The sequence below is a fragment of the Eriocheir sinensis genome, chromosome 42 (assembly GCF_024679095.1).
Source record: "Eriocheir sinensis breed Jianghai 21 chromosome 42, ASM2467909v1, whole genome shotgun sequence".
NCBI classification, from domain to species: Eukaryota; Metazoa; Arthropoda; class Malacostraca; order Decapoda; family Varunidae; genus Eriocheir; species Eriocheir sinensis.
The window spans coordinates 8,710,951-8,729,552 of record NC_066550.1 but is presented as its reverse complement, the minus strand read 5'-3'; the positions used below and the strand labels follow the sequence as shown (position 1 = coordinate 8,729,552).

At 42.9% G+C, this 18,602-nt stretch overlaps 1 protein-coding gene across 1 annotated transcript; it reads left to right on the top strand.

Moving 5' to 3' along the window:
- Positions 1–11,451: 11,451 nt before the first annotated feature.
- On the top strand, positions 11,452–18,467 carry LOC127009920 (probable small nuclear ribonucleoprotein G). The gene is made up of 3 exons (XM_050883451.1): positions 11,452–11,614; positions 15,158–15,305; positions 16,003–18,467. The coding sequence occupies exons 1-3, from the start codon at positions 11,583–11,585 to the stop codon at positions 16,054–16,056; spliced, it is 234 nt and encodes a 77-aa protein (XP_050739408.1). The 5' UTR covers positions 11,452–11,582; the 3' UTR covers positions 16,057–18,467.
- The last annotated feature ends 135 nt before the right edge of the window (positions 18,468–18,602 follow it).

Below are 18,602 nucleotides of genomic sequence, written 5' to 3'. Positions count from 1 at the left end.
CACGTGTGTCTCATCAGCTCTCCTCCTCCTACTGATAGTCTTCTACCTCTTAAATTCCGCCGCGATGTTGCCTCTCTTTCTATCTTCTATCGATATTTCCACGCTGACTGCTCTTCTGAACTTGCTAACTGCATGCCTCCCCCCTCCCGTGGCCCCGCTGCACACGACTTTCTACTCATGCTCATCCTTATACTGTCCAAACCCCTTATGCAAGAGTTAACCAGCATCTTCACTCTTTCATCCCTCACGCTGGTAAACTCTGGAACAATCTTCCTTCATCTGTATTTCCTCCTGCCTACGACTTGAACTCTTTCAAGAGGAGGGTATCAGGACACCTCTCCTCCCGAATTTGACCTTGCTTTTGGCCACCTCTTCTGATTCTTTTGTGGGAGCAGCGATTAGCGGGCTTTTTTTATTATTGTTTTTTTGTGTGTGTGCCCTTGAGCTGCCTCCTTTGTTGTAAAAGAAAAAGAAAAAAAAGAAAAAGAAAAAAGAAGTACCTATATATGTTTCTTTTTCTTCATGTCAGTCTTTTATTTGTCTTTCACTTTTTTTACCATTTGTCTGTCTTTCTGTCTGTCTGTCTGTATGTATGTATGTATGTACCTATGTTTCTTTTTCTTCATGTCAGTCTTTTATTCCTTTTTTTTCATTTGTCTGTCTGTCTGTCTGTCTGTAAATAAGTACCTGTTTCTTTTTTTCATGTCTGTCTTTTATTCTTTTTTTTTTTTTTTCATTTGTCTGTCTGTCTGTTTGTTGTTGTTGTTGATTTGTCCTTCTAGAGGAGGGCACGGGCTGGCGAGCCCGTCAGAGGATGTCGTCAGTTTTTTCAAGTTTATCGAGGTGGGAATTTTGCCACCACCTCTGCCAGGGTGGAGTCTTGGGTGAGGCTCACTCGCTCTGCTGCTGTCTGGGGAGCCGTGTCGTCGTCCGGGTGGAGCTGTGGGCCGGGTGGGTGCAGCGTGGTGGTGAGGGGGCACTCCAGGATGTAGTGCAGCAGAGGTTTCCGGGTGGCTTGCCAGCAGTGGGGGCAGGGTGGGCTATCCTTGTTTGCCACCTCCTCGTAGCAGGCAAACCCGAGTCTGAGGCGGCGGATGGAAGCGAGGATGGTGTTGGGTGTGGTGTGGGGGAGCTGTATGACAGGCTTGTGGTGAGTGGCCGTGCTGTACCACGAGGCAGAGGCAAAGCCCTGAACTAGGACGGCCTCGTGTTCTAGTCGTGTGAGTGAGAGGGCCGCCTGGGATGCCTTGTTCTTAATGTAGGACAGGCTGGGGGCAAGGGGGAAGGTGATCTGTGGAAGGGACCGAGCCGCAGCAGCACGGTCAGCCTTCTCATTCCCTCTCAGACCAACGTGGCTTGGCAACCAGTCCAGGATGATGTTCTTGCCCAGTGAGACGAGGTTGTTGGCTTCATGGAGGATGGTGGTTATGAGCCGAGTGTTGTCTCTAACGCTCTTCGTATGCAGGACCTTGAGGGCTGACAGCGAGTCGGAGTGGATGATGATGGTGTTCATGTTGGCAGTGGCGTGACGCAGGGCACAGAGGATGGCTGCCAGTTCTGCCTGCAGGATGGAGACTTGCGGTGGCAGGCGCCACAGTTCTGTCTGGGTTCCGCACACGAAGGCAGCGAGCCATCGGTGTAGTAGTGGCTGGCAGTCCCGTCGTCCATGGAAGCCACGCGCTGCAAAGCCTCTTGGCGGAGGGTGATGGGGTCAGAGGCCCTAGGAGCTGAGGTGGTAGGGAGGCTCATCTGGAGTGGACCAGGAACCCAGGGCGGAGGGGAGTGGTAGCCAGGGTGTGGCAGGTCTGAGCCACTGCAGACAAGCCTCTCCACTTCCAAGTGACGGACTGCGTCGGCGGCATCATGTATCCAGTCCCCGTCTGGAGTGGCTTGAGGTGGTCTCTGGAAGGCATGAAGCAGCTGTGTGGAGACTGTGCCGTGTGGTTGCTGCTTCATGAACTTCCCAACTACAGTGGATGTTCGGGCCAGGATGCGGTGGTGGAGTGATGGGAAGCCACTTTCCAGGCGAAGGTTGGTCAGGCGGGTCCATGGCGGGGCTCCTAGGATGACCCGGAGAGCGTCATTTTGTGCCACCTCTAACTTCTTTGTGAGTGCAGGGGAGAGCGAACACAGGCAAGGAGCGCAGTAGTCTATGATGGACCGTATGGCGTGTGTGTAAAAGGCGCGTAAGACACGATAGGATGCCCCCGTGTTTTGTTTGGACAGAGCTCTCAGGATGTTGGTGCGAGTTGCGACGCGCTCTCTTAGATAGCGTACCTGAGTGCCGAACCGAAGGTGACTGTCCAGCCAGACACACAGGTACTGGTGGGTGATAATGTAGGCGAGGTCCTGGGTCGCTATTTGGAAGGGCCGTTCAGGGGGAGGCATGCCAATTACCATGACCTTGGACTTCTCAAAGTTGATCTTGAGCCCTAGTTCTGTACACTTCCTGTTGAGCTGGTTGAGGGCGTGTGGAACTTGATGGAGACAGGTTCGGTGGTACAGGACTAGGGCAAGGTCGTCGGCATAGCAGAGGAGTTTAGCCCCCTCTCCGTAGTCAACGCTCATCAGCTCCTCCATGAGAACGTTGAACAGGAAGGGGCTGAGGATACTGCCTTGAGGTGTGCCGTTGACGTGGTCGAAGCGCCTCGAAACACGCCCCTGGAAGCGGACTTGCCCTCCGCGGCCATGCATGGAAAAACTCTCTCAGCCATGCAAGGAGTTTTCCCCCGATCCCCTTGCGAGCAAGGGTAGAGAGGATTGCCAGAGGAGAGGCAAGCTCAAATGCTTTCTCCAAGTCCAGGAAGACAGCAATATTCCGGCCTCTTCGCATGTGGGTGAGGAGGGTGACTACACAGTCAGCGGCGCCTCTTTGTGGAAGGTATGCAAAGAGGGTGGGTGGAGGTCAGCTGTTCGCCACTGTAGGCGATGGAGTACCATCGTTCTGCTGTCTTCCCTAAACAGCTGAGCAGCGAGATTGGGCGCAAGGAGCCGGGATCTCTGGGTTCTGGGATGGGCTGAATCACTGCTGTCTTCCAGGCTTGGGGGATGCTGCTTTCTGACCAGGAGAGGTTGATGAGGTGTAGTATGGTGCTCTCGCCCTTTGAGCCAGCATGTCTCAGCATGGAATAGGAGATTCCATCTGCTCCTGGAGCTGTGTCGCCACCACGTTTGAGGCAGCCCTTCAGTTCCTGCATGGTGAAGGGAACGTCAGCTGCATCAGGAGTTGTGCAGGCTTCCTCCACAAGAGCTGCCCTTCCTGCTGCCAGAAGTTCCTGCATCTCCCTGGTGGTGTGTGGGAGTTGGTGGGGCGAAGTGCGGTCTGCAAAGCTGGCTGATAGTCGCTCGGCTTCTTCTTGTGGGTTAGGGTGAGTTGGTGGACAAGGGGGGCGAGGGCGAGAGACAGAGTGTAGTTTGGTCCACATCTTCCCCAGGGTGGAGTGTGCATCCAGACCCTGGCACCACTGGAGCAGGCCTCTTCTCGCAATCGCCGCTTGGTGACGCAAGCGTGTTTGGCGACAGCCTGCAAGTAACGCCTGTTGGGGGAGGTGGGGCGTTTGCGGTAGGTTTTCCTGGCTGTGTTGAGGCGGTGGTTCAGCTCCCGCACTCGTTCTGTCTGTCTGTCTGTCTGTAAGTAAGTACCTGTTTCTTTTTTTCATGTCTGTCTTTTATTCTTTTTTTTCATCTGTCTGTCAGTCTGTCTGTCTGTCTGTCTATATGTATGTATGTATGTAGTATGTTTTTCTCACATTAGTATGAGCTTAATGTCCTTCGTCAAGATTTATCAAGGTGATCGTTCAAGGACAGGGGGCAGAGATGGCAACACATACCCACACATATACAGCCTTTTAAGCCTAAGTTAGTCTAGCCTTCCCCCGGGCTCCTACCCTCGACTCAGCAATGTATGGCCCTGCTGTTATCTCCTATTTTGCCTTTCTTTTACTTCCCATTCTTTCCAGACCGTTCAATATCACTTTCTAAGACCAATATGGCGTTCTTTCTCTTCTCAATTAACTAGTTTTCTTTTGCTGTAGATTCCTTCCACATTAAAAATTCCCTTCCATATCACTTTACAACACCAACATATAACATTCCTTCTCGTCTTAACTAGTTTTCTTTTACTGTAGATACCTTCCACAATCCCATTAATATCGCTTATACTAACGCATCAATATTTCTAACGTTAACGAGTCTAAGATCATTAATCCTTTACTTTCCTTTTTTTTATACTTTACATTTCTCCCACAATCCTTCAATTTTATGTACTTGTAACACGCAACACTCATTTTCTTATAGTTTTGCATGATTAACCCGGTAGCTGCGGGGGTCATGTTTCTCAAGTTAGGTTAGGCTAGGTTAAAGGCCCCTCTAAGTAAAATAATGAGAAAGAATCATCACTCACGCAAACCATTTCATAATATATATCAACGCATGTGTGATCAGTTTATGCACCATCTATTTTGGGAGGCTTATATCATGGCAGAAATTTGGCCCATCGCTGGTACACGGTAAAGCCGCAAATTTGGCCCATCGCTGGTACACGGTAAAGCCGCAAATTTGGCCCATCGCTGGTACACGGTAAAGCCGCAAATTTGGCCCATCGCTGGTACACGGTAAAGCCGCAAATTTGGCCCATCGCTGGTACACGGTAAAGCCGCAAATTTGGCCCGTCGCTGGTACACGGTAAAGCCGCAAATTTGGCCCGTCGTTGCTACCGGGTCAAGTTCCTTTTTATTAAACACGAAACACTCATTTTCTTATAGTTTTGCATGATTAAGTACCTTTTTATTAAACACGCAACACTCATTTTCTTATAGTTTTGCATGATTAAGTACCTTTTTATTAAACACGCAACACTCATTTTCTTATAGTTTTGCATGATTAAGTACCTTTTTATTAAACACGCAACACTCATTTTCTTATAGTTTTGCATGATTAAGTACCTTTTTATCAAACACGCAACACTCATTTTCTTATAGTTTTGCATGATTAAGTACCTTTTTATCAAACACGAAACACTCATTTTCTTATAGTTTTGCATGATTAAGTACCTTTTTATTAAACACGAAACACTCATTTTCTTATAGTTTTGCATAATTAAGTACCTTTTTATCAAACACGCAACACTCATTTTCTTATAGTTTTGCATAATTAAGTACCTTTTTATTAAACACGAAACACTCATTTTCTTATAGTTTTGCATAATTAAGTACCTTTTTATTAAACACGCAACACTCATTTTCTTATAGTTTTGCATGATTAAATACCTTTTTTTATTAAACCTACCTTTTATTTGCTTCCTTCCACGGCTCCTTCACTATCAATTTATCAACACCAACGCAACATGCCTTTCCTTCTCAACAAATTTTACATGGTCCAGTACCTATACGTAGCCTACCTCTGCACATTTTCGTTTTATTTACTTCCTTGTGAATACTAACACAGCATTCCTTCTCCTTGCCGTAACGTCGCCTTTTCTCATCTATCACTGTTGGGATATCAATACTGTATAATCTCAACACTGAATTAAGCTGCTTGATTTAGTATAGCAACATAAATCGAAAGAAAAGTCATCACAGTAGCTATCTACTTTTTAACCCCTTGGCTGCGGGTTTCCTACAAGAAGACATCACCAAGCTACAGGAATGGAACAAAAAGTGTCTGCTACAATTCAATGAAGAAAAATGTAAAGTCCTGCACCCTGGGAGGAGATATCCAGCACACCAATACCACATGGGAAATACTCCACTATCCACAACAGAGCCAGAGAAGGACCTGGGACTATATGTTACCAAGCTACCACTGCAGGCCAAATCCATGACAATCGCAGCGGACGGGTTAATACAATGAGAGTTGTAGCTGGAATCGAAGAAGAAATTAAGCTTATAAGAAAGAATAGAATAGAAAGAAGTAAAAGATATATCAGAAGAAAATAGAAAGAAGAAACTGTAGAAGAGACGAAGAAGAAAGATTGAAAGAATAACAAGACAAGAATGTCAAGAAGAAAAGGGGCAATTAAGAACAGCAAGAACAAGAACAAGAAGAAACAAACATAAACAAACAATCAGATAAAACAGAACGAAACCAAACCAAACAAAAGACAAAGAAAGAACACAAAGAAAGAAGCAAATATTCAGCGTCCGGTCCCCCCCCCCGCTTCCCAAACCCCTTCATCCAAGAGACAATATTAATTAAGCAAGCAACGGATGACCCCCCAGTTCCCTGCCAGCTCACTTGCTCCGTGCCAGCTCTACTGAGAGGAGGTGTGGTAGATTTTTCTCCCGACCCGTTCGCAGAGTCAGGTCACAATGCCACCAGCAGCCAGCCACACAGGTGGTTGATGAGGAAGAGGTAGTTGTAGACAGTCAGGTCTGGCGCACTATTCCAGTGAAGAAACAGTTGATATATGGCGCGCACTCGGCGAATAAATTAAACATCTTCTATGTAAATGCCCGTAGCATTATTCAGAAGCGTAGCCACTTGATTATACATGCAATTTCTGAAAAACCCGACTTCATTTTGATCACAGAAACATGGTTAAATACGCGTGACAAGCATCAGTTAAGTGAAGTAGCTATTAATGGTTACAACGCGTTTGCTAAGTGTCGTCTACACAAGAAGGGTGGTGGTGTAATAATATATGCGAGAAGTAATTTAGAAGTCATTCAGCTTAACACAACCGAGACAGAGGCATATGATTCTTTTTATGTACAAGTGACGATTAAAAATCAAAAGTATATTCTGGGCGTAATCTACCGACCTCCTAAATCAAATGAAGACATTGATGGAAATCTCTACGCAGAAATAAATAGTATTATCGGAAATAGAAATGCGGTAATATGCGGTGACTTTAATAACCCCTCCGTTAACTGGGCTAACCTCTCTAGCGACAGAGAAGGCTCTAAATTAGTAAACTTTGCGCAAGACATATTTCTTTATCAAACAGTTACCACGCGGAAACAGCATTCTTGATTTAGTCTTTACGACCGACAGTTACCTCATTAATGCCTGTGAGGTCGGCGAGCCATTTGCAGGCAGCGACCACAACATTATCAGATGTATGTTAAATATTGAAACAGAAGCAAGAGAAAACTCACTTTTAACACCAAATTATAGTAAAGCGAATTTTACGGACCTAAGAAGAGAATTGGCTTCAGTAAATTGGAATCATTTGCTCAATAACGTCAGCGTTCAAGAAATGCATGACCGTTTCACTGCACAAATCTCAGCGAGCGTAAATAAATTCATCCCACTCAAGCCAAGAAGGACAGAGAATCAAAAGCCGTTGTGGATGACTAATTACCTGCAGAAAATCATCGTCGTAAAAAGAAAACTGTATAAGAAATATAAACTGTCACACACTTCACAGGATCATACTAATTATATCAATATCAAGAGAGAGTGCGAAAGGAAAATCAGAAAACAGAAACGCGAATATGAGATGAAAATATCACTTGATGCGAAGAAAAATCCCAGATTATTTTTCAGCTACATGAAAAGCAAAAAAACTGTTAAAAATAATATCGGCCCACTATTAGTAAATGGCGATATGATTAATGATGATAAAGGCATGGCGTCGGTCCTAAATTCAACCTTTAGTAGCGTATTCACAAAAGAGAACATGACATCGATCCCAGCCCCGAGGACTCTTTTTCAAGGCCCTGAAGAACATAAGCTTGCGTTGGCCGAAATTGATATCAGTGAAGTGCGTGCGTACCTGCAAAAAATAGATTCAAATAAATCTCCGGGCCCCGACAATAATTATTTATCTCCTTGCGTGTTAAAAGAATGTAGTCAACAGCTAGAATTACCCATGACGTTAATGTTCAATAAGTCATTAGCACAGGCTAGTGTACCTCTGGAGTGGAGAAAGGCCAATGTTACCCCGATATTTAAAAAAGGAGATAAAAAAAACAAGCCAGTAATTATCGTCCTATCAGCCTCACGTCTGTCCTAATTAAATTATTCGAAAAAATAATCAGGGATAAACTGATCACTTTCCTCGAAACAAATGATTTGATAACTGATAATCAGCATGGATTTCGTAGTAATCGATCTTGCCTTACCAACTTACTAACTTTTTTCAACGACGTTTATTCAAGTTGGGACGCCCGAGCCCCGTATGACGTAATTTACCTAGACTTTCAGAAAGCGTTTGATAACGTTCCCCACGTTAGGCTTATTTCAAAACTGCGTTCCCACAGTATTAGTGACCATCTATGTGCGTGGATTCATGACTGGCTCACAGACAGAAAACAGCGTGTAGTTCTTGATGGTGAAGCATCCGATTGGCAACCCGTAACCAGTGGCGTGCCCCAAGGTTCAGTCCTGGGGCCAAAACTATTCATAATTTACGTGAACGATTTAGAGACTGATATCCTGTCAAAAGTAGCCAAATTCGCCGACGACACCAAAGTAGGGGGTACGGTAACGAACAGTAAAAACTGCGAGAATATTCAATCAGACTTATTGAGACTTGCCGACTGGAGCGAAAAATGGCAAATGTGTTTCAACGTAGATAAATGTAAAGTAATGCACATAGGTGAAAAGAATCCTAACTTTAAATATCAGCTACAAGGACATGAGCTCAGCGAGGTAAAACAAGAAAAAGATCTTGGTGTCATTATCAGTAACACTCTTAAAATGAGTGATCAATGTTCTGTGGCAAGTAAAAAAGCCAATATGATGTTAGGATTAATCTCATGAAACTTTGATTATAAATCACCCGAACTTATGAAGAGATTATATTTAGCATTTGTAAGACCACACCTAGAATACGTCGTTCAATTCTGATCACCGAATTATATCAAAGATCGAGTCTTACTAGAAAGGATACAGCGACGAGCAACCAAACAAATTCCAGCGCTCTGTAACTTGACGTATAACGAGCGTTTACAGCGTTTAGATATGTTTTCTTTAAAGAAGCGAAGAGTAAGAGGGGACTTAATTGAAGTGTTCCAAATCCTTAATAGATTCGAAAACATTAACCCAGATAGTCTATTTCAGAGAGACACCAACACAATAACACGCAGCAACGGTATGAAGTTAAAGGGAAACCGATGTAAGACATTGGCGCGCAGAAGTTATTTCAATAATAGAGTCGTCGATCACTGGAATAGACTCCCACCGTCAGTAGTTAGCGCACAGTGTATTAATAGCTTCAAGTCTTCATTGGATAAGTATTTCAGGGATATAAGATTTTACTGACCCTTTTTATATGTTTCAGGCAGTGAGGTGTGGGAACAGTAAGGTTAACAGGATACTGGAGCGTACCCCTGTACCGAAGGTAAACGAGGATCAAGCCTCTACCTGTAACCCCTGAAACTATACATCTCACCCCATCGTGAGCAGTCCAATTTAATACTAGCTTTTTTTTTTTTTCACTACATAGGCTACACTGTTTACTGACCCTTTCTACGTTTGTCTCAGGCAGCCTGCAGCACGAGTACAACATGAGGACATTAGTTTCCCCCACAGTTTAGGTCACCAGTAGTGTAAGTTAAGGGTAATAATTTCCTCTTATTTCTCTCTTTACTGTAAAATTTCCATGTCCCTTTCTTCCTTAAAGGCACATGGTGATCTAACTATTTCCTGCCGGCACGTTGCCGGAGGGAGAGGTGGGTGGGGAGGAGCCTTCATCTATTCTGTCCTGTCCTACCACACGTAGATTACTAATAGTAGCGGTAGTAAACAAACACCCTCGCCATAGACCGACAGGTCTTCTGATGTCTGTTCTTCCTATGTATTCCTATGTACTCCTCCTCCTCCTCCTCCTCCTCCTCCAGTTCTTCCTCTTCTTCCTCCTCCTCCTCTTCCTCCGTAATCAACCAGGAGACAAGCCAGCAACAGATGCCCCCCAGCACCTCCTCCTCCCCAGTGGTGGCATTAAATTTTTTTAAGAACAGGTTATAACTTATAAGTAAAAGGTGTTCATGGGGGAAAAATTGAGAACCCCTGATTTAAGCTAGCAGTAACAACCGGGTCTCGGGATTAAAGAAATTCTAAGAATAGGTTCTTGCGATCCGGTGCGAACCGGCTGCATCCCATCACTGCGTCCTCCCCCTATTGACCTTTTATAACGACCTCTTCTCAGTTTATGATGTAACCAAATCATTGGACATAGTATATCTAGATTTCCAGAAAGCGTTTGATAAAGTCCCGCATCATAAATTATTTTATATATTAAAGCAAATAGGTATTGACAGTCAAGTAAACCAATGGGTCGCGGATTGGTTGAGCAACAGACAGCAAAGAGTGGTGATTGACGGATTTAACTCAGAGTGGGCACCGGTCACTAGTGGCGTCCCTCAGGGCTCGGTTCTTGGCCCAGTGCTCTTTATTATTTACATCAACGATGTGGATGTTTGTCTCAGTAATCGCATTAGTAAACTTGCAGACGACACAAAGACTGGTAACTCGGTTCACACTGACGAAGACAGGCAAAGCCTCCAAGAGGATTTGCACAAAATTTCAGCTTGGTCGGATAAATGGGAGATGCCCTTTAACGTCTATAGACAAGTGCCAGGTTCTTCAAGTTGGAACAAGAAATAAGAAGTTCGATTACGAAATGCGCGGCGTTAAACTCAAAGGCGTTCAATGGGTTAAGGATTGCGTCAAACCTCAAATTCTCACAGCAATGCATCGATGCAGCAAATAAAGCGAATAGAATGTTGGGGTCCATTAAAATAAACTTTATTAAAAAATAAAGATGTAATACTTCCGCTCTACAATAGTTTAGTCAGACCCCACTTGGAATATGCGGTACAGTTTTGGCCTCCCCACCATGCAAAGGACATAGCTAAATTAGAAGGTGTTCAGCGTCGGGCAACAAAAATGATCCCTTCCTTGCGCAACAAATCTTACGAAGAAAGGCTTTCCACCCTTAACATGTAAAACTCAAGTGTAAACAAGTAAATTCAGACTGCACCAAATTTTTCTTCACCAACGTTGTAATTTAAGGACAGACCACCTATTCTGTGTGGTCTGGTTTTCTATGTAAATCAATGTAAATCTTTCTTCTCCTCCTCCACTTCTTCCTCTTCCTTCCTGACCAACCAAGAGCAAGCAAGAAATGACCCGCTGCACCTTCTCCTCTCCCCTTCCTCTCCCTCTTCCTCTCTCCTCCTCCTTCTGAGCAAGAGTATAAACAGGCTGAAGGTCGTGAGCCAGAAAGATCCAGCTCCTCTAAATGATGAATGAATTACTGCCGCCATGATGAAAATACAATGATCTCCGTTACCTCCATGTGAAAAATGTTACGTTAATTCATATGTGTGTGTTATACGAGCTAAACAGACACAAAGAACTTCTATAAAAGGAAAATAAATATAATATGGGTATGAGCTCGCTTGGACACTAATATCGCTGAGCTGATGCCCTAAAAATCACCAATATTATCTTTAAATCGTATTACTTGCATTGAAACAGAGAAATAAGTGGAGAAAAGTAGAGAAATAGTGAATAAGTACAAAACCGTCCCTGGAGCAAGACCGTCCTCCCTCCTTCCCTCAAGCCACGCCACACCGCCAAATTTTTACGTGCATTCTTATTTTTGACGTTTTTTCTCCTCCAAATCCTCCACCATGAGTAAGGCGCATCCCCCCGAGTTGAAAAAGTAAGTCCATATTAACTGAGCACTCAATGTATGCTTAAAACGGCCAAATAACGTAATAATTCCCCAAAACGTTGCCGGCGGGGTTTGTTTACATGTCCCTGCAAACGTTTCAGGGCAAGGAGAGAAATTTTTCAGGTTTTCTGCGTCTGTCCTGCCGTTTAGTGAGCCGGAAGGACGATGCTTATGTTTTTTCGTGAGAGTATTACAGGGAACTTAAGGGAATAATGCTGAATATGAAGGGAAAGGGTGGTTAACAGCCTAAGTAATACCAGGCTCTTGACCCAGCCAGACCATGTTACATAACTTAATTCCCAAGTAATTGAAGGGTTAATTAAGTTTTATTGGAAAGGACTGACCATTTACCATTTATGATCTCATAAAATATGTCTGTGTATTTATTTAGGCTCATATCTAGAATAACACTAGTTTTGGTTATTTCTAGGTCCCCCTCTCCCAACCCTGGGGTCACCAAGACCTCTAAATATCAAACATGGTGTTATTATATAAAAATAACACATATACAACTAAACTAGTGGGGTTGCGGTCATGTCTTGAGGTGCATGATTGGGGTCACCTGAAAAAAAGGTTGGGAACCACTGATCTAACTGGAGTGGTCTTGGAGATGATGCTCAATAAATAGCCATTCTGTTTTAGGCATCATTCCAATAAAGAGCCTATTTCCTAGTGATTGACACCTTTTGTAATAGAAGCCACTTATTCACATATTTTAAGAATTAAATACTTCTTAGTAAAATTTGAGGCATTGCGCACAGAAAGGCTCCAATGCACCACCCATAGCCATGGCTTGTTAGATCTTTTCTGTGCCCAATCCTTCACTTACAAGTGCAGAACTGCCATTAAGTAGGCACAGACAAGCACTAAAACTTATCAGAAAAAATAGCTTTGTGTTCTAAAGTGTGACATCCATTTGTGGAAATTAAAAATTTAGGTCAATTTACGGTTTCACCCAACCAACGATTTTCAGACGTGGTTCATGTTTTTCTGGTGATAGATGTAGTGAATTGCACGATTTTGTACCTCATTTCCGTCGCAAATGTCTACTTTTCGAGTTATGCCTCTTTTCAAGTTATGCCTATCCCCTGCCCTAAACGATCTTGGGGATCTGTGGGAACACGGGGTTTTTGAGTAGGGGAGCATGAAATTGACTAATATGCATTTCAAATGAGGTCGAGAAATCAACAGAATCACATTAGAACACCAATGAAAAGGCATAGCCTGCATTTGTTTTGGTGGGAGTGGCGGAGGTGGCCATTGTGAGGTAAGCAGTGTTGCCAACGATCTGCTATGGGTGAGCAGTGTTGCCAACGATTTGCTACATTTAGCAAAGATAGCTGCGGCCACTGGAAGGTGAGCAGTATTGCCAACGAAGTGCTACATAGCACAAGGGGGTGTTTTTCTGGGAAAATCGTTATTGAAATACCCTGGCCAAAGATTTCTAACTTTCCTAGATGGGATAGGCATAACACGAAAAGTAGACATTTGCGACGGAAATGAGGTACAAAATCATTCAATTCACTACATGTATCACCAGAAAAAGATAAAGAACACGAGAAAATCGTTGCTTTCGCCAAGTTCAGGAAATGAAAACCACAACAACGGCATTACCTTACTGGCCATATGTTGATGTTTTTTGTGGCGCTACTGCTGCTGCTGCCTCTCCTCCCTATAAATACAGGGAAGTTTACAGTTTGGGCACCATACTTCTTGAGGAAGGACACCATGACTTCTTCGTCGTATAGATAAAATTGATTAATAAACTCCCAGTAGTTGTCCGTACAACCAGCACACACCGTGGCCATCTTTAAACTGACTGGCAAACATTAACTTACTGCTCGAATGGACCGCAGTTTTGAAACACCAAACACGGCATTTCTTTACAACTACTGCTTCACCCTACCGTCGCCCCCCCCAACTCCGTCCCACGCTGGGTATTCCAATGGCCTAAACCGAATGTCGAATATATTTAAACTACCCCAACCCAGCTTTACATAACCTAACCTCTAACTGAGGGGGGGGCGGGGCGAAGCTCCCCTCAACCCCCCTCTTAACCAAGGGGGGCTCTTGGGGGACCCATGAGAATTCGGGGGGTTCTGGTGGGGGAGCATATTTAAATTATTCCAACCGAACTTTACGACCTAGCTAACTGAGGGGGGCTTTGCCCCCCTCGACCCTCCTCCTAACCAAGGGGGGCTTTGTCCCCCCTGGATCCCCCCTCCCTAAACATAACGATCTTGGGGGACCCGTGAGAATTCGGGGGGTTCTGGTGTGGAAGCATATTTAAATTATTCCAACCGAACTTTATGACCTAGCTAACTGACGACCCCCCTCCTAACCAAGGGGGGCTCCCCATCATTAAAATGATCTTGGGGGACCCGTGAGAATTCGGGGGGTTCTGGTGGGGGAGCATATTTAAATTATTCCAACCGAACTTGACGACCTAACTAACTGAGGTCGCCCCCCTCGACCCCTCTCCTTACCAAGGCCCTGGAACCCCACCCCCTTTAAACGATATATAATCCCTTACCTTTACTAGACGAAATATATATTGCAGCCGCCTTTTTATAGGAGCAGTGATTAGTGGTATTTTTTAAATGATTGTTTCCCTTTTTTTTTGCCTTTGAGCTGTTTCCTTTGCTGTAAAAAAAAGAAATGGCAATGCTGCTCACCTCCCCATGGCTGCAGGTATTTTTGCTAAATGTAGCGGATCGTTGGCAATACTGCTCACTTTATATGCTCGCTCCCGCAGCGGATCGTTGGCAACACTGCTTACTTCAAAATGGCTGCCTCTGCCGCTTCCTTCAAAACAAATGCAGGCTATGCCCTTTCACTGGTGTTCTAATGTGATTCTGTTGATTTCTCGACCTCATTTGAAATGCATATTAGTCGATTTCATGCTCCCCTTCCCAAAAACCCTGTGTTCCCACAGGTCCCCAAGATTGATTAGGGCTGGGGATAGGCATAACTCAAAAAGTAGACATTTGCGACGGAAATGAGGTACAAAATCATGCAATTCACTACATCTATCACCAGAAAAACATGAACCACGTCAGAAAATCGTTGGTTGGGTGAAACGGAAATTGTCCAAAATTTATTCTCAAATAAGAACATGAAGGGCACTGACCTCCATGCTGAGATCCTGCTGCAATTTTTGTCTGTGTCTTTCTTGTCCTGTAGGAACCACTGCTTGACACTTCAGTTCATATTACCTTGATATGTTCATAAATAAGTGTTCTTCCTCCTCTTCCTACATATTTATGAGAATATTTGACTCAAAGCCTCCTCCATTTTTTTTTCCACTTTTTTCTCCTTTTTCTTATTCTCAATTGTTTTTTTTTCCCTCTTTCTTATTCTATTCTTTTTCCTTTTATTCCATTTTTCTTTTTCCTCTTTGTTGTTCTCCATTCTTTTTCCTCCTCAATTTCCATTCTTTTTCTTCTTTTCCTTCTTTCTTTACTCCATTCTTCTTCTTCCTTATTCTCTTGCCCTTTACCAACACCCCTCACATCTCCCTCACCCCCGCAGGTACATGGACAAACGGGTGATGGTGAAGCTGAACGGAGGTCGTGTGGTGGAGGGAACTCTGCGCGGTTTTGACCCCTTCATGAACCTGGTGGTGGACGAGGGCACGGAGGTGCGGAAGGGGACTGACCGTGTGCGGATTGGCATCTGTGTAAGTATTGGCATGTGTAACTATGTCTATCCTTCCTGAGTACATCATCTACTTTTTTTTCTTTTTCTTTTCATTGAACGTCTATTTTCCTTATATGGTTGGATGGGCTAATGGACGGCTGAGTGTGTTTAAATATGTATTGATTGGTTTGCCTTATTCACCATGTTCTTCATCTTGTTTGTCCACTTCATCCTGGGTAAAAAATAAAAAAGAATGTATTTAGTGTATTTAGTCAAGAATAAGTATTTGGTTAGTGTGAACATGCATAGAAATTTCAGATCAAGTGAAGGAGAGGAAGTTGATTATAGAATGTATATATAATGCATTTAATAAGGGATGATTATGAACCTTTACTGTGAAAGATGATGTATTACCCTTTTACCAACACTTACGCCATATACTCAGGAACCAGACACCAAGATAGTTCTCACAGATACATATTACACTTTATGCACACATTGGAAAATAAGGTGATTTTTGAATGTACAGCTAAATTTAATAATGGATGAATGCCTGTTGTGGAAGATAATGTGTTACCCTTGCACTAACAATTCACACCATACTTCTTTGCCTCCTGTACTGTAAACAAATAAGAAAGTACTAAGCAACCAGACAACATGGTGGATACATACTACACTTCACGCACAGTTTTATCATCTTTCCGGCCATGTTTCTAATCACCTTTCCTTCCCTACAGGTGATCCGAGGCAGCAGTATCATCATGCTGGAATCGCTGGACCGTATATCCTAGTAGTGTAACATAGTATACATGCGAACGCTCGGGCAGGAGGTATACATGGAATCTATGTCTACCTCTTCCTTTCATGTCTACCCTACAATTCAGTATAATTTTTTTTTAAGGTGGTAAACTTTGTATACTTCTGTTTATGTCTGCTCACAAAATGTACACCTTTTATGCACTATTGTTAAGACTTCTCATGGTCATCTTCGCTTTAACGTCAGGTTTTCCCATAAACTCAAATGAAGGTAGACGATCGATTGTATGATTCCAACTATTTTTGTCCATTGCCTCAGCCTCTCCAGTGCCCAATACTGCCAAATCCTCTTCCATATTTACTTTGGCTTGCTAGGTGGGGATGACCCAGCACTTGCACCCTAACCTCCCTCCCCAATGCCTCACCATCCCCGCCTCCTCTTTACACACAACTTCTTTACTTAATTTATATCCCCCTATATGCTCCTCTTTTGAACATGACTGTGTACACTTCTTCACATTATATTTATCCCCCAATATCTATACCTTTATGACAGTTTGTGTGTAAATCTTCAGCTCACGTCAACCACAGAAGCCACGCCTTTCTTTCTTTCTTTCTTTACCTCTACCTCTTTCGCTATTTCCGAGGTGTACATATTACCTTGCGTTTGTGTTCATCAATTTACACACAAATCCCGTGTTTCAGGGTATGTATGTAAGGATTGAAACAACTGCAATTTGTACCTGTATGTAGCCTTATCCCTGATCATTCTCTCTATGCTGTGAGAGAAATGCACTCACACAGTCTTGCTGAAATAATGTCTATGGTAGGACCACATCACCACATCTACACTTTTACTCCTTCCTTTTATATGCCATGAGAGAAATACACTCTTATGGTCTTGCTGGGATAATGTCTACACTTATCCCTCCTTTTTTATTCCATCGGAAAATAGTGTACAAGACAACAATGAAAAACAGGTGTGGAGACAAAAATATGTATTGAAATTTCTTGTCTCTTTGTGTTATAATTCTTCTTGTGTGTTGAGCTCAACCTTCTCTGTGTTAGCTATGATTCAGCAGTTAATGGGTTTAGTAAGATACTATACACTTTTTCTTCCTATACAGATCTTTGCTCTTTTTTTTGTGTGTATACAAGTTAACTGATTCTGCAGTAAGGATAAGCAATAGTGTTATTTTTGTCTTTGCGCATTACTGATGTAGTGACGAGCTTTGTGTTGATGAATTTTCTACGTAATGCAAGGCCTGGTACTGAACACAACATATAATTTGAGACTGCTGTTGGATGTATAAGAGCTCATAATCACATTTATCTGCATTAGGTTTGTCTTTTAATATGATTTTATACACATATACTGTTTTCATTTTACCAAAGCCATGTTCTCACAGCCCATCTTTTGTTTTGAAAAGGCTCGTCATTTGACAATCTTCCCTAAACTTTGTGAAGTGTAGATATGATAGGTTGAATATTTCTTATTTTAAAGTTACATCATTTACCATTTAACCATTTACCATTTAACGAGTTCAAATTATACACTGATTTACACTTTCCATAAATAAATATTGTAAAACTTAAGTGTGTTTGTTCCTTCACACCAGGACAGTCTATTACATGTTCCTATTCACACCTGTTCCCCATCTGCCTTGGTTCCTTATTTCAGGTAAAGTAAATATCAAAAAGTGTAGAAATTAAAAGCTGATCTATCTATTCATGTTTTCTAAGCCAACCCCCACCAAAGGAATGACTGAACAAAGACTGCTTTTTCATCATTCTACATTTTCTTCACTGATTCCTATAACTCAAGTATTTCTTTATCCATTTATTGTGAACTAGGGATGCCCAAGTCATTAGCTTTTATTTGTGCTGCTGCTGCTGCAATTACATCTACTTGTAGTGGCGAGACAAGCCTGATGGGCGAGCCTCCCATAACTCACTCAGCGAGTGAGGTACCTTTCTGGCTGACTGGTTAAGGAGTGGCTCTCCCGTCTCACTGGTCGCAGGTTCGATCCCCAGCATAAGCAAAACCTATCCTTGTCTGGATTAATTTCTCGTGTGTTTTGTTAAACGCTGTGTTTGTGTGGGAGTAAAGAGAAAATTCTGGTGTTACTACTACTACTACTGTACTACTACCACCACTACTGTTGCTATTAATTTTATAATTACTTGCATTACCATTTACTCACTAATAACATGCATATTACCTGATCCCTTCTTTAACTACTTACCTTCACACCTCGCTGATTATTGTAATTCTGACCTCACCTGCAGTGCCATTTCCTTACCCTCTGAGAATGCCATTAATGTGGCTGTGGGAGAAGCAACACAAAGGAGGCAATAATTTTATCTTTAGTGAAATTCTTTTGTTTATCCGAGTCTTCTTACTTTATGCCTCAGAGTGAAATAAAACATGTAATAATGAAATTGACATTCTTATATTTTTTATCCAAATCCTTCAAACTTTCCTACTTTAAATAATTATTTTTCCTTACTGTGTAGCTCTAAATCTAGAGGGTCATTGTCAACCCCTTTCCATGGATTGTTTTCTAACTATATTTTTTTT